Source organism: Oncorhynchus tshawytscha, linkage group LG26 (genome assembly GCF_018296145.1).
Source record: "Oncorhynchus tshawytscha isolate Ot180627B linkage group LG26, Otsh_v2.0, whole genome shotgun sequence".
Taxonomy (NCBI): Eukaryota; Metazoa; Chordata; class Actinopteri; order Salmoniformes; family Salmonidae; genus Oncorhynchus; species Oncorhynchus tshawytscha.
This window is the reverse complement of record NC_056454.1, coordinates 33,395,318-33,418,884: the sequence shown is the minus strand read 5'-3', so window position 1 is coordinate 33,418,884 and position 23,567 is coordinate 33,395,318. Positions and strand designations below refer to the sequence as shown.

Genomic DNA, 23,567 nt, shown 5'->3' with positions numbered 1-23,567 from the left:
TAACATATCTCAAGCCGTTATAAAGAGTTTGACTATATACAAATACAAAAATAAAATGTATTAGCATGAAGCTACAACATCAGTTTGGAATTTGTGCACAATAATAAAAAGACACATTTAGTTAACTGTTATTATAATTTCGCATACCTAGAACCTTGAGTTTAATATTGGCACATTTAGTGCCATTGGGGTTTTCAGCTAAAATAGTGTACTCTCCAGACTCCTTCCTTGCTACAGAGAACAATTCCAGAATGTGTGTGTGTCTCTTCTGTGTCATCTTCATCCCATCAACCAGTTTCAATGGAACACCATTTCTCTTCCATGTAACCTTGGGCAGTGGTTTTCCAAACACTACTGCATCAAAGGAGACATTTTCTCCAGCCTTCACTATGATCATGTTCTTCATGTCCACTCCCAGCTCGACCCTGGGGGGAACTGGAGAAACAAGAGACACATCACATCAAGTAAAAGGTCTGTGTTGACCATGCATCCACATTTATTTTGAATCATTTTGGGATTAAAAAAAATTGCATTTAGTCATTAGATGGATAAAAAAAACGTTGTTTTGTCAATGTTCTGACGGCGCAGTGCCTTACCATTCTCTGCAAACACTGGAATGGCATCTGAGATCTGAGAAGGCAAGCTGATGTTGATTGCTGACTTGGCGAAAACTCTGAAGTGATACTGGGCTCCCTCCTCCAGGCCAGTTACAACATAGTCTTCTGTTTTGACGTTCTGGCAGTTGGCATTGCAGCGAACCCATTTCTCTACTTCTTGACCAATCTTCATGTACTCCACATAGTATCCGATGAGCTTGCTACCTCCATCATTTTGGGGGCGAGTCCAAACAAGTGAAACAGTGCTCTTTGTCACATCCATTACCTCAGGTTTCCCAGGTGGATCTAGAATAAGAAAATGACAACAGTTTTAATTGACAGATTGCAGATTACAAAGCCAGTGAGGATGGGGTCAGTAAGCCGCACATCACATGCTCATAACTTACCGATGGGTGTTCTTGCTGTGACCCAGTCAGTCTGTTTGCTTGGTTTCCCCTGGCCGGCCTTGTTGAGGGCAGACACCCTGAATGCATATTCCAGACCTTCCATTAAGCCTGTGCAGTTGTATTCAAGTCCGCGGACAACGGACTCATTTGCTCTTACCCAGAGAAGGCTGTTCCTCTCTTTACGCTCAATGCAGTATCCGGTAAGAGGACTGCCACCATCAGATGATGGGGTCTCGTAGGACAGAGACACTGCTTCACTCTTAACGTTCGTGATACACAGATTTCTGGGCTCGCCTGGGACATCTGGAATTAGAATGTGGAGTTAGTTTGCAAGATTAACAAACATTTTGTAAAACAAATTTATTGTACATAATGTACATAAGAATATGGCCTAGATTCAATCCGATCAACATTAACCGGCGACAGTAGACACCCGCATAACGAATGTTCTGGCGATGGCGGAGGTGGAACTGCCTAGGAGCCGTCAAATCAATGAGAAGCTGCTCTTGCGATCATTGTCACAAAGCCACACCCGCCCCACTCGCGTTAGATGTTCAGAACAAGAAAGTGTAGGCTATATAGAAATAATTACAAAATAATGAGGTTTTCTATCAACGAGGTGTAGATTACATCTCACATTCCAGTGTTCGAACTTGTAAACAAGGCTGCATGGGTTTGATGCAGCCAATGGCAATGCCCACTTTGGGTATAATGCCAGGAGCCACTTGTGAAATTGACAGCTATAACACAGTTCCACTTTCGACACCGTCAAAATAACCACTATGTGGATGTTGGCTAAAGCGGATCTGATTGAATCGAGGCCTAGATTACTTAGAAAGTCATAATTCATTGTACAATAGGCTTTTTTTGGGGTGGTGGGGGGGCCCATGCTTATACCTTGTCTTGTTTAACTCACCGAAGGGATATCTAGCGATAATTTTCTCTGAATAGATTGGCTCCGAGATGCCAAATCTGTTCTCAGCTCGGACACGGAAGCCATACTCCATTCCAGGGGTAAGCTTGCCAACTCTGTAGCTGGTTGTGGTGCATGAGCCAGAAGCTATGACCCAGTCTCCTCTGCTCACATCACACTTCTCAATGACGTAGTTAGTGATGTTGCTTCCACCATCCTCACTGGGTTGGTTCCACTGAAGTGTGCAGGCATCAATATCAAGCTCAGCAATCTCCAGGGGAGCATCAGGAGGCCCAGGCTTATCTGTGCAATGAAGACATGTACCAACAGCATTCATTTAGGCTATGCATTCTGGCAGTGTGTTAGTCAACTATTTTGAGTTTCCTCAATAAAACTTACCCTGTACTATGACTCTAAGGATCTGGCTTATTTTGGCGGTGCTGTTCTCAGCAGAAAGACTGAAATAACCACTGTCCTTTCTCGAGACGTCTTTCATGATGAGTGAAATGCAGTTTGGAGACTTTTGCACCATGAGACGATCAGATGTCAACAGATCATCGGCTCCTTGCCTCCATTTGCAGAATGGTGTAGGTTTTCCAGCCACAATAGCGTCAACTCTCATTTTCTCTCCTGCCTTTACTGTGACACTATCAGGCATGATGATCTTTGGTGCCACTAAAAAAGAGAGGAAAAAATGTTCTTAAAATGAGGACTTAAAAAGGTGTGTGCAACAGGAACCCTTTTTTGAATACCAAACTAAATCCAGACAAGGTAATTCTGGGATTTAAAAAAATATATTTGCGACTTACTCAGCTGCTCCTTGACCTGAAATACTCCCTCAGCTTCTCTTGCCAGACTGGTTCCAGCCACGTTTCTTGCTGCAACTCTGAACTTGTACTTTGTGCCCTCTTTAAGTCCAACGACTACAATGGTTAAGTCTTTAACAACGGAATATGGTGTCCATTTGTCTTCAGGTTCGCCATCCTCTTTGTAATCAACCATGTAGCCATTGATCTTAGCTCCACCATCCCTCAAAGGTTTCAGCCATCCCAGAGTGGCACTGTTCTTTGTCACTTCCAAGACATCCATCTTCTTGGGTGGATCAGGTTCACCTATTTAAAGAAATGTGATATTTATGTGAATCAAAACACAAAACAATAAAATCCACTTACACTATCCACTATTTAATTACAATATAAGACATACTGTAACAGTGCACTTACTTATAGGATCAGTTGTCAGGTAGGCTTTTGGAGAGTCTTTAGGAACACCAATGCCATATTTATTGACTGCCATAACTCTAAAGTAGTAGTCACAGCCAGGTGTGAGGCCGGTGACTCTGAAGCTTGTTTTCTTCAAGTCGTTGATACAATTTGACCAAGTCTTCTTTTCGAGTTCACGTTTCTCAACGATGTAGTTCTGGATTTGACAGCCACCATCGTTATCTGGAGGAAGCCAAGACAGCTGACAACCGGTGCTTGTCACATCACAGACCTCAAATCCTCCCACAGGTCCAGGAGTATCTGTTCAACAAATGTAACATCAATATTGGATACAGTCCATATAAGAGTACAAACAATTATACTGTAATCAAACAGTACAAACAATTATACTGTAATCAAACAGTACAAACAATTATACTGCAATCAAACTAATAACATTAATTTGACATTGTAAATAATTAAATGTACATACATTTTTTCTTGTTTAAAGTCTTTCACAGTGAATAGTAATCTGTCATTCCACAGACTGACATAAAAAGTGAAAGGATAGACCTCAGTGACTTACCCAATACTTTAACACGGACAAATATAGCTTTCTCCCCAGCGGAGTTGGAGAGTGTGAGAGAGTATCTGCCGGAGTCGTCCCGAGTGCTCTCAGGGATCACAAGGAAGGACATAGTATCAATCTGATCTACGTGCCCTCTCCTGGCGACGTTATCAACACCGAGCTTCTTCCAGGTGACTTTGGGGGATGGTCTTCCTCTGATAGTAGCGAAGAGCCTGATGGGGCAGCCTGCTCTAACAATGAAGCCCTTCCTTAGACTGGCATCCAAGTCAATCTCTGGTGCCTCTGTTAGTGGGGGAGAGAAGGGGGAGAACATACATCAGACATAAAGAAATCATTATACAATATTAGCTATAAGCTACAGTTCTATAACAACTGGATGTGTTTTCATCTAGGCCTATATCAAGAAGTATTTATTTACCGAGGACCTCCTTGGGGTTGACAGCCTCTTTGAGTGTAGCAGGACGACCCCAGCCGACCTGGTTCTGTGCAGAGACTCTGAATTCATACATCTGCTTCTCATTCAAGTTTGGAATGGTGAATTCTGTGTGCACCAGCACACCAGCACCGGTGTTACACTTCTTCCAGCCCTCTTCTTTCTCCTTACGTTTAGCTTCAGCTTTAGCTTTAGCTGCAACTGCAGTAGCTTCATCCTCAGCTTCCTCTTCATATTTTTCCTCACCTTCTCCTGCTGCTGCTTCAGGCTTAGCTTCACCTTCAGGCTTAGCTTCATCTGCAGGTTTATCTTCAGGAACAGCTTCAGCTTCAATCACTTCCGGTTTAGGTTCAAGTTTGTCTCTCATTTCAACCATGTATCCAATGATAGGAGCACCTCCATCATATATAGGCTTGGCCCACCCAAGAGTAATGGACATCTTGGTGCTGTCAATCACCTTGAAACTGCCTGGAGGACCAGGAGTCTCTGGAATCAAGGAAAACAAAACGTCTGCATGTTAGTACAGCCAACAGGGAAAATGAATAACCAATAATAATAATAATAATACAATGTCTCAAAAATACATAAATGCTGTACCAATTGGATCTTTGGCTGCTACTGGTCTGCATGGTTTGCTTGGCTCTCCCAGTCCAACTTCATTTTCAGCCTTGACACGGAACTGATAGTCGTGGTTGGGAATTAAGTTGCTGACTTTCATGCGTCTCTCAGAGATGGTACTCTTTGTGCATGGCACCCATTTGACAGCACGCTTTTCTTTCCTTTCCAGGATATAACCAGTGATAGACTTTCCACCATCATTCTCTGGTGGGGCCCATACGACTGTCATTTCCTCCTTGCCGATCTTGGTTATCTCTGGTGATTCTGGTGGTCCAGGTCTGTTGAACTGAGTCCTAGCTGTGACAGGTTTGCTCTCCACTGCGGGACCTGTCCCCATCTTGTTTTCTGCTCTGATGCGGAAGATGTACTCATTTCCTTCTACTAGTCGGGTAACATTGCAGTAGTTGGTGACAAGTGAAGCAGAGTATGTGGACCAGACCATTCTTCTTGTCTCACATTTCTCAATGATATAGCTATCAACTTCACATCCACCTTCATCTTCTGGGAGATCCCATGCAACTCTACATTTGTCTACTCCGATTCCAGACACCTTCACGTCTCTCACGGGCCCTGGGACATCCAAGACATTAACAACTGCGTATCCAGTGAAGGTTCCAGCAGAGTTTGTGGCAGTAACAACATATTTTCCGGTGTCTGTACGTTTGGATTTGGTCAAAAGGAATTTAGAGTAATCTGTGCCCGTTTCAACACTAACTCTGGGGTTATCTCCTGTGGCCTTGTCCTTCACCCACTTCACCTCTGGTTGAGGCTTTCCTCTGAGTCCAGCCTCAATTCTGATAGACTCTCTAGCTTTAACCACAAGGGCTCCAGCTAACTTTAAATCAAGCACTGGTTTCTGGATCTCCTCTTTAACAAGTACATCACCAGTCTTCACCCAGTCACTTTCTCCACCTTCATTGCATGTCTGCACTCTGAACTGATAGGTTTGTTTTTCCACACACTTGTCAGCCATGAAGTAGGTACTTGTAATTAGATCCTCGTGTAATGGCACCCATTCTGCCGCTCCTGCTTCTTTGCTCTCCAAAGCGTAACCAATGCTGGGGCTTCCACCATCATAGTCTGGCCTCCTCCATTTCAAGAAGACAAAGTTCTTACCCACGTCGGTTACGTGGAAGTTCTCTGGCTCACCAGGCGTGTTAATGGGATCGATGGCAAGGGTTGGTTGTTTTGTCTCTACTGTGGGCCCAGGGCCGCATTTGTTCGCAGCACAAACACGGAAGAAATACTCGTGGCCCTCCATGAGTTTGGCTTTAACCATGCGGTTAGTGCAGTCAGATGAGATCATTGACCAAAGCCTCACACTGGGTTCACGGCACTCAACAATGTAGTTTGTAATCTCAGAGCCTCCGTTATCTACAGGGTTCTCCCAGGACACCATACAAGAGTCTTTGGTCACATAGGTGGCCTTCAGATTCTGACAGTGTCCAGGTCTATCCAACACATTCACAGTTATTGTAGCTTCGGCTTCACCACTGTAGTTGTTAGCCTTCAAAACATATATTCCATGGTCTGCTCTGGTTGCCTCTTTGATTCTCAGTTGAACAACAGGCAAGTTCTGAGTTAGTGTTGTGTGCTTGGCGGTTTCCAAAACATCATCACCCTTTTTCCAGATAATCTCTGGATCGGGTCTGGCATTCACGTAACCGATGATGTTGATGTTATGTCCAACTCGGACAGTCAAACGCTCACGGCTTGAGGCATTCATCTCGATCTCTGGAGGTATCATGATGTCTTTGGCAACCACCGATCCAAGGCATTCTCTAGGCTCTCCAACTCCAATCATATTTACAGCACTAATGCGGAACCTATACTCTGAGTGTTCTTCAAGGCCTTTAACTCTGTAAGCACACTGCTTAATGTGACCATCCTTGTTGATGATCTCCCATTCTCCGCCAGCTTTCTGCATTTCAATAATGTAGCCCATGATTGGACTGCCTCCATCTTTGTTGGGCTTAATCCAGACTAGGTCTGCATTTTCCTTACTGTAGTCCTTGATTCTGGGGTTAACTGGAGGTCCAGGAGCTTTAATTTGACGACAGGGTTTTGCTGGGTCTGATATGGCAGAAGGTCCACTGAAACCAGCAATATTTTCAGCGAAAACTCTAAACTCATACTCATTTCCCTCAAAGAGACCAAGTACTCTGATTCTGAGATCCTTACAGGGTGTCGTGTTGACACGGATCCATTTACCGCCTTTGTGTCTACGCTCAACTATATATCCAGTTATTTGACTGCCTCCATCAAACAATGGCATGGTCCACCCAACAGTGAGAGCATCTTCTGCAATGTCCCATGTGTTTGGTTTGCCTGGATGGCCAGGGGCTTCAAACGTGTGTTGGGCGACAGTTGGTGCACTTTCAAGAGGAGCGCCGATACCCATTTTGTTCTCTGCACGGATACGCACAACATATTCAACACCGCTCTGCAAACGAGAGATCTTAAGCTTTGTAGCTGTGCTACCAGAGCTCACACCTCCCCAGGTTTCCTTCTTAGCCTCTCTCTTCTCAACAATGTAACCTGTTACAGGGCTTCCACCATCATCCTTTGGAGTACGCCAGTCAATAAGCATGTACTCAGGAGTAACCTCAAGGACATTGACTGGTCCAATGGGAGCAGCGGGCACATCAAGAACGGTCACATTCAAAGCCAGAGTCTTGGTTCCTGCAGGGTTGGAAACTGTGAGAATATAGGTTCCACTGTTGGTTCTCATACACTCATTGATGCTGAGAACTGTTGAATAGTTGTCACTCTCAATCTTAACTGCGCCTTCGGGTACAATTTCTTCTCCGTCAATGGACCATTTGGCAGTAGGCGCAGGGATGCCTCTCATGATCGCAGGGAGTCTGATAGTGCTTCCACATTTCACAATGATCCCTTCGATCAACTTGGCCTCAACTTCAACGATTGGAGCCACTGTGAAAAGATGAAGAAGAAGATGTAGGTTAATTGTTATAATTTGTTTAATGATGGCAATTATGTTGTCTACAAATCAATACAGATAGGGATGGTTTCCTGGACACAAATTAAGTTTAGTCCTGTAATAAGAATAATTTTCAATGGAGAATCTCTATTAAACTTGCTTTTCAGTATACAACTAGGATTAATCTCTGTTGGAGAAACCAAACCATTAAGTAAATATATAGCAAATCTCACCAAGCTTCTCCTGGCAGAGGACGGGGACAGTGGTGTCTGGTCTACTCAGTCCGATAGCGTTCTCCGCTCTCACACGGAATCTGTACGTCTTTCCTTCCTCGAGGCCAGTGATGTGGCTCTCAGGGATGCTGACGGTGTTCCATTCATCCCACTCTCTCTCTCCTTCCTCTTGGTACTCAACCAGGAAACCTATGATGTTGCTACCTCCATTGCGGTCAGGCCAGTTCCACACAAGCCAGACCTCCGTCTTGTCGACATCTACATGGTGCAAGTCCTTTGGTGGACCAGGTGGGACTGAAAATAGACCACATGGGATGCGATTAGATTACAGATGTCAAGTTAGTTATCAAGATACCACGTACATAACAATACACCCATAGGTCTTAATGTATTTGGTTTGATACTCACACAGTGGATTCATGGCTTTGACGGCTTTGGTTGTTTCAATGTATTCACTTCTGCCGAACTGATTCTCAGCAGCAACACGGAACAAATACGATGTTCCTTCCATCAAGTGCTTGGCCATCATGCTTCGTTTCTTAGACGAAGAGCACACTGGCACCCACTGTGCGGCTGCCACATCTTTCTTCTCCACAACAAAGTTGGTAAGACGTGCTCCTCCATTGTCCTCGGGGTCTTTCCAGGAGAGATAGGCTGAATCGCTTCTCACCTCTGAAACCCTCAGGTGCTGGATTGGACCAGGTTTGTCTAATAGTGTAAAGAGTAAAGAATAACATAATTATAGCAACCCAGCATGCTAAACACTTTACATCTGTCTTCATTTATTTCTGACAGAATTGAAAAATCCCTTACCCAGGACGAGGACTGTGCATGTGGCAGTCTTCGAACCAGATGAGTTTTCAATGTTCAGAGTGTAGTCACCACAGTCAGAACGGACACAGTAGCGCATCTCCAATTTGGATCCTAGCGGATTGATCTCAATGTCAACTCTTGTGGGGACGTCTTCGTCGTTCTTCTTCCATGTGACTTTGGGGAATGGAATTCCCTTGATTCCAGCAATTAGATTGATATGGGTTCCGGCCATGGCTTTCAACTCACGAGGCATACCCAGTTCAACATCCAATTCAGGATGTTCTTTTGGGGGTAGAAAAACGATATGTTATAATTCAGTTTTTTATTTCAATGATAATGAATTACCCAAATTATGAAAATTATATTCATATGTGAAATTACCAAGTCTGTCTTCTGCCTTCACTGGATCTGTGGTGTATGCAGGTTCAGATTCACCAGCAAAGTTCACAGCAGTTACTCTGAATCTGTAATATTCTCCCTCTTCCAGGTTAATGACCTTGAACTTGGTTTCTTGGCAGGAATCAGGAGTCTGATTCACCTTCTGCCACTCCTCTCCAGCTTTAGTGAACTCAACGAGATAGCCGAAGATCTTGCCCCTGCCACAGTCCTTTGGTGGCTGCCAAGACAGTGACACAGACTCTTTTGTCCAATCTACAGCTTCTGGCAGCACAGGGGGGCTTGGAAGCACTGAGGGAAGAAACAGTTGATTAAATTTGATAGAAATTTTGTAAAGTATTAATTTATTTTTGCATAGTCACTTACCAATTGGATCTTTGGCAAATATGGGCTTTGATGGAGGGCTGGGGTCACCGAGACCCACAACGTTCTCAGCCATGACACGGAACTCATATTCACAGCCCTCGAGGAGGTCTGGAACAAAGTACTCCACTTTGGGAAAGATGCGGTCTTTTCCAGATGCGCGAGTCCATCTATTAGTCATGGTCTCCTTCCTCTCAATGACATAGCCAGTGATGGGCTTCCCACCATCAGCAGGTGGTTCCCAAGTCAGAAGGGCTTGATCCTTATAGATCTCCTGCACAATGGGCTGTTTGGGTGCATTTGGCACCTCTGCAATGGGACAGAGAATTTATCAGTTGAAGCAAACTGAATTCATGACAAAAGATAGTATGGTTGCATCCCATATGGCACGCTATTCCTTACTTGTCAAAAGTAGTGCACTATATAAGGAATAGGGTTCCGTTTTATGGACGTAACTTATATCTACTCAGTATTTATCTAATAGCTTACTGAAGATATCCTTAGCTTTTGTCTCGGCAGACAGCAGTGGGTTGCTGACACCGTGGATGTTCACAGCACAGATTCTGATTATGTACTCTCTGCCCTCAATCAGCTTAGGTACTTTGCATGTTGTCCTGGTGCAAGCTGTTGTCACCGGCATCCAGAGGTCTCTGTTTGTGTCTCTCTTCTCAATGGTGTAGTTGGAGATGGCACATCCACCATCATCCAGAGGAGGGTTCCAAGAAATCACCATGTAGTTCCTGTAGACCTCATTGAAGACCACTGGGCCCTCTGGAGGCTGGGGGCGATCTGAGAGAAAATATTAGCATTTTATCATTAATCATCTATCAGATATGGATCAATCAATAGTCAATGAACAAACATATTTTGATTATAAGGGTTAAATAAAAGTGAAGAATTAAGAACAACAAAGAACACCCTCACCAACTTACCAACAACACTGAGACTGCAAATTCCTTTACGTAATCCAACAATGTTCTCCACCACCACCTGGTATCTGCCGCTGTGTTCTCGTTTAGCCTTGGGCATAGCCAAGCACAGTGTTTTACTAGTGTTGGTCATTGTGACCTCCTCATCTGCTTTCAGCTCTTCCTCGTTCTTTGTCCATGTTATTGTAGGTGCTGGCTTCCCAGTGAAGCGGCCTTGGAGGGTGCACACGTCTCCCACACGCACAACCAGTCTGTCACGGAAGTCCAAGTCGATCGTTGGGGGCTCTGAGGATGGAAGAACAAAGAAGGGATGTTTTCCATTATTTTTTCAAACTTTATTTAAAAAAGAAATAACAGTCACCAATATATTTATAAAGGATGAATGACTATCTAACCCTTATTCAACACTTACCAAGTTCTTCCTTGACCTGGATTGGCTTGGTGCAGAAAGAGTGCTTTCCCTGACCAATCACGTTGACAGCACTGACACGGAATTCATAGGTGGAATTCTCTTTGAGACCTCCCTTTGTGAACTTCCTATCCATCAACGTGTCATCAGTATCGATCTTAGTGAAGTTATCCTTTCCAATCAGACGAGCTTCAAGCACATAACATGTAACCTCAGAACCACCATCGTACTTAGGTGGTCTCCAGGCCAAACTGATGGAGTCTTTGGTGATGGCTGTGATTTCTAGATCCTCAGCACGCTCAGGAACAGCTAGCAAGGAAAAAGGACACAAACATCCTATCAGGCCCAATGGAATATTATAAATAATTGCTGGATTTGTATACACTTACGTTACATTTTTGTAACAGCAAATTAGAAAGCTGTCATACGGGTATTAGGCAGGAACTCACAAATAGGATCTTTGATGAGAACTGGTCGTTCTGATTCAATAAATGGACCCATTCCGATGATATTCTCAGCTGCGATTCTAAAGAAATATCCTTTTCCGTCGATGAGACCCTGGACCACAGCATTGTGCCTGGTGACCGTGTAAGAGACTGCTGTCCAGCCCATGCGGTCAGACTCTCTCTTCTCAATTATGTAGTTGGTGATGGCTGAGCCACCGTCGTCTTCAGGGGAGTACCAGGTCAACTTGCAAGAGTCAATGGTGAGGTTCACACCAGAGAACGGCTGACCAACTGGGCCGGGAACATCTGAGAAACACATGTGAAACAAGTTTTCAATACCATTCAACTCCTGGGCCTGTATTCACAAAGCGTCTCAGAGTAGGCGTGCTGATCCTGGATCAGCTCTCATACTCCGATAAACTTGATACATGTGTATCTCAGGATATCTCCTGAGATATACTGAAGTTTACCAACGAGAAGAAGAAGTAAAGTTGTTTCTTACCCAACACCTCCACAATGACAGCCTTCTTCCTTTCCCCTCCTTCATTCTTTGCACTCAGGGTGTATATACCCTGGTGATGGCGTCTACAGTTTTTGATAACCAGAGCAGAGCTGATTGAAGTGGTTTCAACCTTAGCCTCTGCTGGTAGAGGCTGGTCATCTCTGCTCCATGTGATCTCTGGTGCCGGCTTGCCCGACACGTGGGCCAGGAGGCGGATGGTAGCACCGGCATGGACTACAATCTTCTCCTTCACTGAGGCATCCAAGTCCACTTCAGGGGCAACTAAAATAACATGTGTGTGTTGGTTTAAGATGGCATACACTCTGTCTACAACCCAACTGCCACCCTATTCCCTATGTAGTGCACTATACATTTGGGACAGAGGCCCTTTCATGGAACTAACAAATGGATAATCAAACGGTATATCATATCATAGTTGTCTTGTCTCTTACTTGTTCTGTCCTTGCATTCAATAACTTCGGCCACTTGACCGGGCTCACCGACGCCAGCAGCATTCACTGCCCTCACTCTGAACTTGTACCTTCCCAGCTCTTTCAGTCCAGACACAACAAACTTAGTGCCTCTAATCTCCTTGTCTTTAGCCTGAAAAAAATCAAAATAATAAGATTTTACAAACATTGACACACTAAATGTTATATTATTTGAATATATTTAGACTTGAATTTACCAGGTTGTTGCATTTAATATCAAAATAGTTTGTAAAAGAATACATTTGAGAAATAATTGTATTAGATAATTACCTTTTCCCATCCGTCTTTTATCCCTACTACCTCTTCTTCTTCTTCTGATTCTGATATTTCATTTCCGTCTTCATCAAATATGATTTTCTTCACTTTTTTCTGTTTTACTACTCCTACTTTGTCTGCTTCCGCTGCCTTCTGCTTTTCTATTTCTGCTTCTTTTCCCTCTTCTATGTATTCAACAAAGTAACCAGTGACCTTAGATCCACCATCAATCAAAGGTGGAATCCACTCCAGATCCACTGTTGACTTGGTCCAGTCTGTTACTTTGGGGGTTGGGGGACCGGGGAGAGCTACACACAAACAACATGACATTTACAATGCCAGAAGGCCAAACAATAGAAACAACATAGCTATATAATACATTGAAAATAGAAAAATACACCTTTCCCATGTAAGAAAAACTATATTTCTGCGCCTCAAAAGTAACCATAATTCCCTATTTAGTACACTACTTTTGACCGGGGCCTTATGCTGCACTATATAAGGAATAGGATTCCATTTGGGACGCAGCCTATATACGTTAACTTACTAATAGGGTCTCTTGAAAGAACAGGATCCGATGGGACACTGGGAAGTCCCATTCCAGCTGCGTTGATTGCGGTCACACGGAACTGGTAGATTGCTCCCTCCTGCAGACCAGTGATCTCATACTCCTGACCCAGGGGCATGACCCTGATAGGGGCGCGATTCACTTTGGTCCAGCGCTTAGCCGTCGTCTCTTTACGCTCCAGCCAGTAACCACTAACTGGAGATCCACCATCGTATTTTGGCTCACCCCAGACGATCACCATAGACTCAAGAGTCACGTCTTCCACTAAGGGCTTCTCAACTTGGCCAGGGACAGCTGTTGAGAGGAACCATTTAGAAGTGGGTTAGAAGAAATACTGTATATCCACGGTGACATTGACTTATAATACAATAGTACATTCAACTTACTGAAGAGATTCCTTGCTTTCTCATGTTCGCTGTACAGCGGTGGGCCAACTCCATATTTGTTCTGAGCCATGACACGGAACTCATACTCATGGCCCTCAGTCAGCCTCTGAACTGTATAGAGGCCTTCTTTGGGATCATTGGAAACGTGCACCCATGACTTTCTGTTTTCCTCACGCTTCTCAATGACATAGTTTGTCACCTTGGAGCCACCGTCATCTCTAGGTGGTTTCCATGCAAGTGTTATCCTCTCGGCAAACACCTCTTTGAATTCAATCGGCCCGACTGGTACGCCAGGTCGTCCTGAGTTGAGGAAGAAAAGGAGGAAATGGTGTCATATTACAACACAATCAAGAGGACTAACCAAACAGAAAGAAAGAAATACATTCAGAGAGAGGTTCCTCACCTAGGACAGTGAGTTTGATGTCCTTAGAGGCTTTTCCCAGACTGTTGCTAGCAGTGATAGAGTAAAGGGAGCTGTCATCTCTCTTGGACTGCTGGATCAGCAGGGTACATTTGTTATCAACGATCCGTTTGTTGACATGCTGATCATATTGCACTACAGCCTTGTCTTCAGGCTTGGCAATGGGAGCCTTCTGCCATACGAGGGAGGGGAATGGACAGCCATGTATCCTAGCCACAATATGGACGTCTAGTCCCTCTTCACCTTCCATCTGTTCCTTCAGTTCAATGGTAGGAGCACCTAAACAATGGAGGATGGAGTCAGTACAAGTCATTCAACGCTTTTATTTTCATAGCAATTTTTTTGTAAACAAAATGGGTCTCATTTAGAAGCATTTACAACAGCATACATGTGCTGTCATCCTGAAGAATGCACTACTGCTGAAATGCTGGTGGCTTACCCATTAAATCATTCAGAACGAATTTAGTGTGATTTCTGTCTTTAACTTTCTTTTTCTTAACTGGGCTCTTTACTTACATGTCTGGTCCTTGATGATGATTGGTCCAGCGGTGGCCGACGATCTGCTTGGGCCAGCCTCGTTCACAGCCTTGACGCGGAACTCATACTCTCCGCCATTTTTCAGATCTTCAATGATGAAGATGGTTTCCTCAACGTTGCGCTTGTTACACTGCTTCCATGTTTCCTTCTCCGGGCCGCTGGTGTCCCAACTCAAGCGCTCTATGATGTAGTGCTTCACAGGAGAACCACCGTTGTTCTTAGGTGGCACCCATGTCAGGGTCACTGTATCCTTGGTGACCAGATTGACCTTGACGTGGGTTGGGGGATCAGGTATGTCTGAAAATGGGAATATAAATGGGAACTTACTAGTAAGGTGTACACTGTGTGACCTACGTTTCACAAACTTTAATGTGTACAATTCACGCATTACAACTATATATACACTACTGTTCAAAAGTTTGGGGTCACTTAGAAATGTCCTTGTTTTTGAAAGAAAATTTTAAAAAATTGTCCATTAAAATAACATCAAATTGATCATAAATACAGTGCAGTCATTGTTAATGTTGTAAATGACTATAGTAGCTGGAAAGGGCTGATTTATTTATTTACCTCAAACTTTTGAATGGTAGTGTGTATATATATATATATATATATATATATATATATATATACACTGTATACCATTTAGCAGACGCTTTTGTTCCAAATGAACATTACTACATTTGAATTTGTTATTAATTAATTTCAAACTTACAGATGGGGTCTCTTGCCCTAGCAGGCTCAGTGGTCTCAGTTAAAGGTCCCATTCCCAGACGGTTCTCAGCCCGCACACGGAAAACATACTCCTGTCCTTCCAGCAGTCCCTCCACAATGTAGGCCTGGCTGAAACAGCACTGGTTTACTATGGTCCAGGCCTTTCCTGTCACATTCTTCTTCTCAATGAAGTAACTCTTGATCCTCTCGCCACCGTCGTTAGCAGGCAGTTTCCAGATCAGCCTCATAGTAGCTCTGGTGATGTCGGTTACTTTGAGCCCTCTAGGAGCACCAGGCACGTCTGAAAACAGAAGTCCAACAGACGTTAATACATCTTATATGGGATACGTGTTGCGTTTCTCATTCATGTTTTATGTCCTAATAAATAATATACATTTGGATATGAGCCTTTGTCTGTTTTTCCCCCAGGTTTTTGACAGTGTAAGGGTGTCTATCTTTTCTATCACTTGTTTTTATCACTGACCGAGAACATTGACTCTGACGTTGACATGTTTCTGTCCCGCCTTGTTCTTGGCTGTGATGGTGTATCGTCCAGAGTGTGTCCTCAAGCACACAGGTACAGTGATGTTTGCGGTAGTATCAGTAGATTCAAGCTAAACAAAGGAAAATGAACTCATTACTCCTGGTAAAGAAAGGTCAAATCGGCATATTTATACGTCAAGGTCAGACCATGATTATTTTACTACTTATAACAACGGTTATGTGTTACTTCCTCTCTCCTTGATGTATGGTAGCTGTATCTGTACTATGCCTTACCTCTGAGTCAACTGGAAGGACATGAAGGCGGTTCTTCTTGTGGGTCTTTGCTGGTCCAGTGAATTCCCAGGTCACCTTAGGAACGGGCCGCCCTTTGATAATGGCAGGGATTCTGAAGGAATGACCAGCCCGGACGCACAGCAAATCTTCCACAACACAATCGATAAGGATCTTCGGCTCCACTGTGACATAAAAAGGCATCATTAAAACAAACAACAATAAACTTGTGACTACTGGTTGAAGGAAAACTTCACTCCAAAACGATCTTTTCGTATTTTCTCCATCAGTCAAATTTGTTTTGCATGTGTTCTGTATCATATGATGCATCTATGAAGGTTTTTACTTTCCTGAAAGTGGTTAATCTTTAAAACTTGACTGCTGACTTGAAAAAAACACATTTTTAAATGGATGAATAAGAAATGGATGAATAAGTAGGTCTAATTACCATGTACGTCCTCAATTAGGACTTCTGTCTTGGGACTTGGGTCAGACTCGCCGATGTCATTGACGGCTGTGACTCTGAACTTGTAGTGTTTCAGCTCTTTGAGACTTGGGACAGTGATCTCAGTGGTCTCATGCAGAGTCTCTAGATCAGTGATTCTGTTCCAAACAGAAGAGGCTTCATCCTGGATCTCAACGATGTAACCCTTGATGGAGCTTCCACCGTCTTTCTCAGGTGGAGACCATGTGAGGCTGACACTGTGCTTGGTTTTGTCTGCGACCTCTGGTGGTGCTGGCATGCCGGGTTTCACTGTGGGGCACAGAAGGGAAAATATTAAGGTCACCATCTCTGGTTATTACATGGCAACCCTGTGTCTGTCAATAGGGCACATACTGACATATTCTTCCAAACTATTTCCAAAGCAGCTAAAAGAATGGTCGTGTTCTTGTAACCTGTAGAAAAGGGGAGAATGATACTTACTAAGAGGGTCCACTGCGTATGCAGGATCGGAAGGTCCACTGGGGGGTCCAATACCGGCAATATTGACAGCCATGACACGGAACTCATACGCAGACCCCTCGATCATACGAACGACCTGGAACTCCCAGCGCTTAGGAGCACGCTTCGTCACCGGGGCCTTGTTAACCCGAGCCCAATAAGACGAACCTTTCTCCCTCTTCTCTAGCCAGTAGCCAGAGATAGTGGATCCACCGTTGTCTCGTGGAGGGTCCCATGTCACAAGCATGGAGGACCTGGTGTGCTCTGCGATCTGTGGTTTCTCTGGAGTACCAGGGAGTCCGTACAGATCCTTGATGACGGTGGCCTCTGTCTCGCAGGCGTCACTCTGTCCATACCTGTTCTCTGCTCTCACTCTGAACTGGCACTGGCTACCTGTTTCCAGATTCCAAACCTTTGAAAAGACATTTGGAAACATTTAGTAAATCATTAAATGATTCAACGAAGTCCACTCTTAACATTCATGATACTGTCTCAACCTATTGCAATCTATGTCACTGTTGTTTCCTTTGATATACAGTATATAGAGAGGCTGAAAATATTTGACATAGGATCCTCAAAAAGTTATACAGCTGCACCATAGAGAGCATCTTGACTGGCTGCATCACTGCTTTGTATGGCAACTGCACTTTCCTTGACCACAAAGTGCTACATTGGGTGGTGAGGACAGCCTGTATATCACTGGGGCTGAGCTCCCTGCCATCCAGGACCTCTATATCAGGTGGTGTCAGAGGAAGACCCTGAAAAATGGACAATGACTCTGGCCAACAAAGCCATAGACTTTTCACTCTGCTATCGTCCGACAAACGATACCGCAGCATCGGCTCTCAGACCAACAGGCTCCGAGACAGCTTCTACCCCCAAGCCATAAGACTGCTAAATAGACAGACTGCTAAATAGTCAATTAATGGTACCCAAACTCTTTGCATTGACTAGATCTTGCACTGACCCTATGTACACTCACTAGACTATATATACAGTACATACCATATACACACTCATTGACACACACACATACACTACATATACTGAGTGTACAACACATTAAGAACACCTTGCTAATATTGAGGTACAGCCCCCCTTTTCCCCCCAGAACAGCCTCAATTCGTCGGGGCATGGACTTGAAAGTGTTCCACAGGGATGCTGGTGTTGAGTTCAATGCTTCCTCAAGTTGGCTGGATGTCCTTTGGGTGGTGGACCATTCTTGATACACACAGGAAACGGTTGAGTGAAAAACCCAGCAGCGTTGCAGTTCTACCCTGTTGTACCCCGTTCAAAGACACTTAGATATTTTGTCTTGTCCATTCCTCCTCTGAATGGCACATCATTGTCTCAAGGCTTAAAAATCATTATTTAACCTGTCTCCTCCCCTTCATCTACACTTATCTAACAAATTACATCAATTAGGGATCATAACTTTTACCTGGATTCACCTGGTCAGTCTATGTAATGTTTTGTGCACTCAGTGTATGCGCACACACACACACACACACACACACACACACACACACACAGACAAGCATACTGACACAACACAACACAACCACACATACAGTACCAGTCAGTACCAGTAACATTCTACATTATAGAATAATAGTGAAACTGTCATCAAGGCAAAGGGTGGATACTTTGAAGAATCTCAAATAAACAATACATTTTGATTTGTTTAACACATCTTTTGGTTACTACATGATTCCATATGTGTTATTGCATAGTTTTGATGTCTTCACTATTATTCTACAATGTAGAAATAGTAAAAATAAAGAAAAACCCTTGAATGGTGTGTCCAAATTTTTGACTGGTACTGTTCATACATACACATTACACACACACACACACACACACACACACACACACACACACACACACACACACACACACACACACACACACACACACACACACACACACACACACACACACACACACACACACACACACACACACACACACACACACACACACGTCATTTGCTGGTGCTACTCTATTCTGTTGCTCTTTCCTGAAGTCAAATGACCAAATCACCCCCTCTAGTGGCCTAATGGGTGTAATGTTTTTTGTATTTAATTTTTGTTGTTGAATTTTTACCCCTTTTTCTCCCAAATTTCATGGTATCCAATTGTTAGCTACTATCTTGTCTCATCGCTACAACTCCCGTACACTGCGCCAGGCCCGCCACAGGAGTTGCTGGTGCGCGATGAGACAAGGATATCCCTACCGGCCAAGCCCCCCCTAACCCGGACGACACTAGGCCAATTTTGCGTCGCCCCACGGACCTCCCGGTCGCGGCCGGTTACAACAGAGCTTGGGCGCGAACCCAGAGTCTCTGGTGGCACAGCTGGCGCTGCAGTACAGCGCCCTTAACCACTGCGCCACCCAGGAGGCCATGGGGGTAATGCTTTTGATATTTTTCATAATTAAAAAACATTATTTAAAAGAAAACACTGAAAATCGGGTGTTTATATGTTTTATAACGGTTTTGTATGTTTTATATTTCAGTCTTCTGTGAGGGAGGCACACAAAATGAATTACATTTCAACTCTATATCTGACAAGTAGATTTGTTTAAGACTACAAAGAAGAAGTAGATTTGTGTGACTCTGATTTAGCCCCTACTGTAAAAGGTTACTTTACTCTTATTATTATATATCGTGATGACTACAGTAGTCACTTTATCCTGCGTTCATGTACTGTACATATCTACCTCAAATACCTTGTACCTCTGCACATTGATCTGGTACTGGTACTCCCTGTATATAGCTCTATTCTTGTTTATTTTATTCTTCTTGTGTTACTATATTTATTTTTTTACTCTGCATCGTTGGGAAGGGCCTGTATGCAAGCGTTTCACGGTATACTAGCGGGATTTGGCGCATGTGACAAATAAAATGTGATTTGAGACAACATGTTACATGCCTCCATTTAAGACATTATAAAGTCTTCACAGGTCCAAAAATGTGACAATGAACTGGGGCATTCCTACCCGGACCCTACCTAAATAAATACATTTTTAAAAGATAGAGACCTGGTCCGAACAGACCTAACCAGACCTGACCCCAGTCAGGTCCAGACCCGGTCCAATCCGCGTGAGGGAAACAGCAGAAAAGCTTTTTTTTCTCCTCCGTTATTAACCGGAGCTGGTCTCTGGTATTCGGGTACAGGTGGAGCAGTGAAGACCTCTAACATACATGCTTAAGGCCTGTTTTTAAGCATTATACCGGCAGGTTTGAACTAAAATGTTACCAAATGTTATATCAATCTGTTTCATGTTTTCAAACATATACTGACCCCGAATCGTTTCTCAATGATGCTGTTGGTGATCACCGTCCAGACAGGAATGGGTCTAGGCTCAGGCTTAGGTTTAGGCTCCTCATCCTCAGAATCCTCATATTCTTCTTCAGGTTCCTCCTCGGGAAGAATGTCCAGCTTCTCAACAATGTAGTTAGTGAGCTCACTTCCTCCATCGTCCTCTGGTGCGTCCCAGGTTAGATGACAGGACTCAGCCTTGATGTTACCAATATTCACATTCCTAGGTGGCAGAGGACGGTCTGTGAACAACAATTAGATGAAAAAGAGGTCAGAAAACAGTCAGTCAACTACAATATCTTCCTTTTGCAAATTGTTATGTAATTTGTCTTGCAGAAAAGTGAGCTAATTGCTTTGTCTATACTGATTCACTAAATATACATAATATCAGATCACTTACCTAACACCTTAACCTTGATGGTGTGACTAGCCGACCCAAGACGGTTGGAGGCGATCACTGTAAAGATGCCTTTGTCCAGTCTTGCTGCTGCAGGGATACTGAGCTTGGTATTGCACTGCATTCTGTTGATTTCCTTGGTATCCATCAACAGAGTCTCAGTGGGCTCTACAATAATCACCTCATCCTTCAACCATTCAACCTTGGGCATTGGAAGACCAGTCACCTCAGCAGGGATTTCAATAGGCTCTCCCTTCTTCACAGTGATGGCATCTCCCTTGAAGGTCTTCAACATCCTCACAGTAGGAGGAACTGAAATAGAAGGAGCAACTCAGTGACAAGTTTATTCAATTCAATTCAGTCCAATTAAATTAAATTAAATTAAATGTGTTTACTATTTTAGCATATGGGGGAAAAACAAGAACATAGAACTAGAAGGACTTACGTTCATCATCTTGAATGACAATGGTGAGTGGAATTCCAGGTTCACTTGATCCAATTAAATTGACAGCCTTGACACGGAACTCATACATAAACAGCTCCTCGAGGTTCTCGACGGTCATGAAGAGGTCCTTGCACATCTCTGTGTTACAAGGCTCAAATGCTGGGGCATCGTGCTTCTTCTTCTCGACAAAGTAGCCCAAGATTGGACTGCCTCCTTCATTGCGGGGAGGCCTCCAGGCAAGGCTGATGGAAGTCTTTGTCCTCTCAGTGTAGTGGAATCTCTCAGGTGAAGTTGGTGGAGCTTCAATGAAAATATAGTGATTGACTTCTATTAATGATCTGACCTGCACAGAAAACATTATCATGACGCAACAATATGTAGACATTACCTTTGGGATCCACTGCAGCAATAGGGCCCAAATCAACGGGAGGGCCACAGCCAAACTTGTTCTTCGCTACGACCCGGAAGATGTACTCCTGCCCTTCAACAATACCCACAATCTCACACTTAGATGAGGGTGTCTCTATGGGCTGTCTCCATGTGTGCATCTTGGGATCCCTTCTCTCAATGATGAAGCCAGTCAGATCACTGCCGCCATCGTCATCAGGATCGGACCAGTTCAGAATCATCAGCTTCCTGGTTACCACCACAGGCTTCAGGTCCAGCACAGGTCCGGGAACATCTGACAGAGGATAAGTCAAAGGGTTACATCCAAGTAAAACAACATGTGTGTTGGTACGTAGCTTTGTCTGAGCCAGAATGGCCCATAGTGCAGGAGCCTGAGGCAGCTTGAAGAACACCCCTGGAAAGGGTGCTAGTCTACAACATGTAAGGTGACACATTATTATTATTTTGATTTGATTTTTTATTTATTTTGGTTTATAGATGTTCCACTAACTATTAAAAACTATTCAACCAACTATCCTCTAACTCTAATCCTAGCTTTACGTCATCAAAGTACATCCAAATGTGAAATATGCTCAAAATGTTCTAGTGATGTCATATAGCGAATACAGAATCCAAAATACGTACCCATGACTTCAACCCTTGTCCATGTAGACTTGATTCCACTGTTGTTCCTGGCACTGATCTGGTATTTGCCAGGATCCTTTCTTGTGGCAGCCTTGATACTGAGAATGCTTTCCTTTCCAACATTTTCTATCTCAACGTGGTTTTTGTCCGGTGGACCGTCATCTTTGGTCCATTTGATGTCTGGAGGAGGTCTACCAGTGACCAGGGCAGGCAGAATCAGTGGCTCCCCAGCTCTGATCATTACGCCATTCCTCACAGTGAGATCCAGCTCCACCACTGGAGCCTCTGTAGACACAATCAACGTTCATCAACGTTAGCTAAGTTGTAAAAATAATAATACATGGGACTTAGATAGAGCTTTTCAAAAACCCAAAGACGCTTGAATATTTTCATGGAGACTAATGAAGGGAGGTCGACTAGTAGTAATGTCTGGTATGGAATGAATGGAACAGCAGGATTTGATACTATTCAATTCATTCCATTCCAGCCATTACAATGAGCACGTCCTCCATTTCAATGTTACACAAGCCTCCATTGTTGTATTGTATTAAGCATACATTTGTTGACATTATAAGCTTCTGATTACTGTTACCTTTAGGATCTCTGACAAAGACTGATTCAGTCAAGCCAGGAGTTCCTTCACCGGCTCCATTGACTGCGATCACACGGACCAGGTACTTGGCTCCCTCTCTGACTCCATACACAGTGAAGACCCGGGTCTTCCAGGGTCTCTCTGTGGAGCGGGACCAGTCTTTGGTGCCTGCTACGGTTTTGTCAACATGGTATCCCAGGATGTCTCCACCTCCGTTGGAGGCAGGAGGATCCCATTCCACGTCGATGGAAGACTCAGTGGTATCAGTGATTCTTGGGAACGGTGGCCCAGGTGGCACTATGTGAAAAACACATCAACGATGACATATTGTATTTGATCATTGCTAGATAATGGAACTTGAATCATAATGAATCAGTGTTGTATTATATTATAGTGTATTGATTTGGTCTATTGTGTATGCTTAACCTCACAAAATGAATTTCCATGCAAATGGACATTAAAAGGTATGGTATCATAATCTTGTTGACTTACAGATTGGATCCTGGCATGTCATAGGATCAGAAGGGATGCTGAACTTCCCAGGCCCAGCTTGATTCTCAGCAGCCACCCTGAAGATGTATGTCAGACCTTCCAGTAGGCCTTCCACGTTAAGTTCCGTATCCTCCAAAATAACCCGGTTGACTCTGGTCCAGTGGGTGCTGTTGATCTCACGCCGCTCTACCCAGTAACCCAGAATGGGGCTGCCCATGTCATTTGGCTCCTCCCAGCTAACCAGCATGGAGTTGGCTGTGATGCCATCAATCTCAGGCTTCCCAGGACCCTCTGGTGGGTCTAGAATAAGAAGTTAAAATCACAGTTGTAAGAACAAAGTACAATCTAACTAAGGCAGATTAGAAAAACTGGTTGAACTGACATCAGTCATGATAAAACTCTTAAAA

General features: G+C 43.8%; 1 protein-coding gene across 1 annotated transcript in view; it reads right to left on the bottom strand.

Moving 5' to 3' along the window:
* The window catches only part of LOC112224854 (titin-like), a 173,001-nt gene that overhangs the window by 49,398 nt on the left and 100,036 nt on the right, over positions 1-23,567 (bottom strand). The window contains 38 exon segments of the mRNA XM_042306365.1: positions 148-435; positions 597-902; positions 1,004-1,306; positions 1,920-2,219; positions 2,316-2,591; positions 2,726-3,028; positions 3,140-3,439; positions 3,705-3,989; positions 4,126-4,626; positions 4,738-7,692; positions 7,933-8,226; positions 8,341-8,640; positions 8,746-9,027; positions 9,127-9,432; positions 9,508-9,813; positions 9,994-10,293; positions 10,437-10,718; positions 10,846-11,151; positions 11,292-11,594; positions 11,791-12,072; positions 12,243-12,393; positions 12,552-12,844; positions 13,084-13,398; positions 13,491-13,790; positions 13,894-14,190; positions 14,428-14,745; positions 15,164-15,463; positions 15,647-15,776; positions 15,940-16,121; positions 16,385-16,690; positions 16,862-17,291; positions 20,185-20,444; positions 20,603-20,911; positions 21,045-21,344; positions 21,433-21,726; positions 22,077-22,361; positions 22,669-22,965; positions 23,161-23,460. Coding sequence (XP_042162299.1) covers positions 148-435; positions 597-902; positions 1,004-1,306; positions 1,920-2,219; positions 2,316-2,591; positions 2,726-3,028; positions 3,140-3,439; positions 3,705-3,989; positions 4,126-4,626; positions 4,738-7,692; positions 7,933-8,226; positions 8,341-8,640; positions 8,746-9,027; positions 9,127-9,432; positions 9,508-9,813; positions 9,994-10,293; positions 10,437-10,718; positions 10,846-11,151; positions 11,292-11,594; positions 11,791-12,072; positions 12,243-12,393; positions 12,552-12,844; positions 13,084-13,398; positions 13,491-13,790; positions 13,894-14,190; positions 14,428-14,745; positions 15,164-15,463; positions 15,647-15,776; positions 15,940-16,121; positions 16,385-16,690; positions 16,862-17,291; positions 20,185-20,444; positions 20,603-20,911; positions 21,045-21,344; positions 21,433-21,726; positions 22,077-22,361; positions 22,669-22,965; positions 23,161-23,460 — 13,845 coding nt within the window.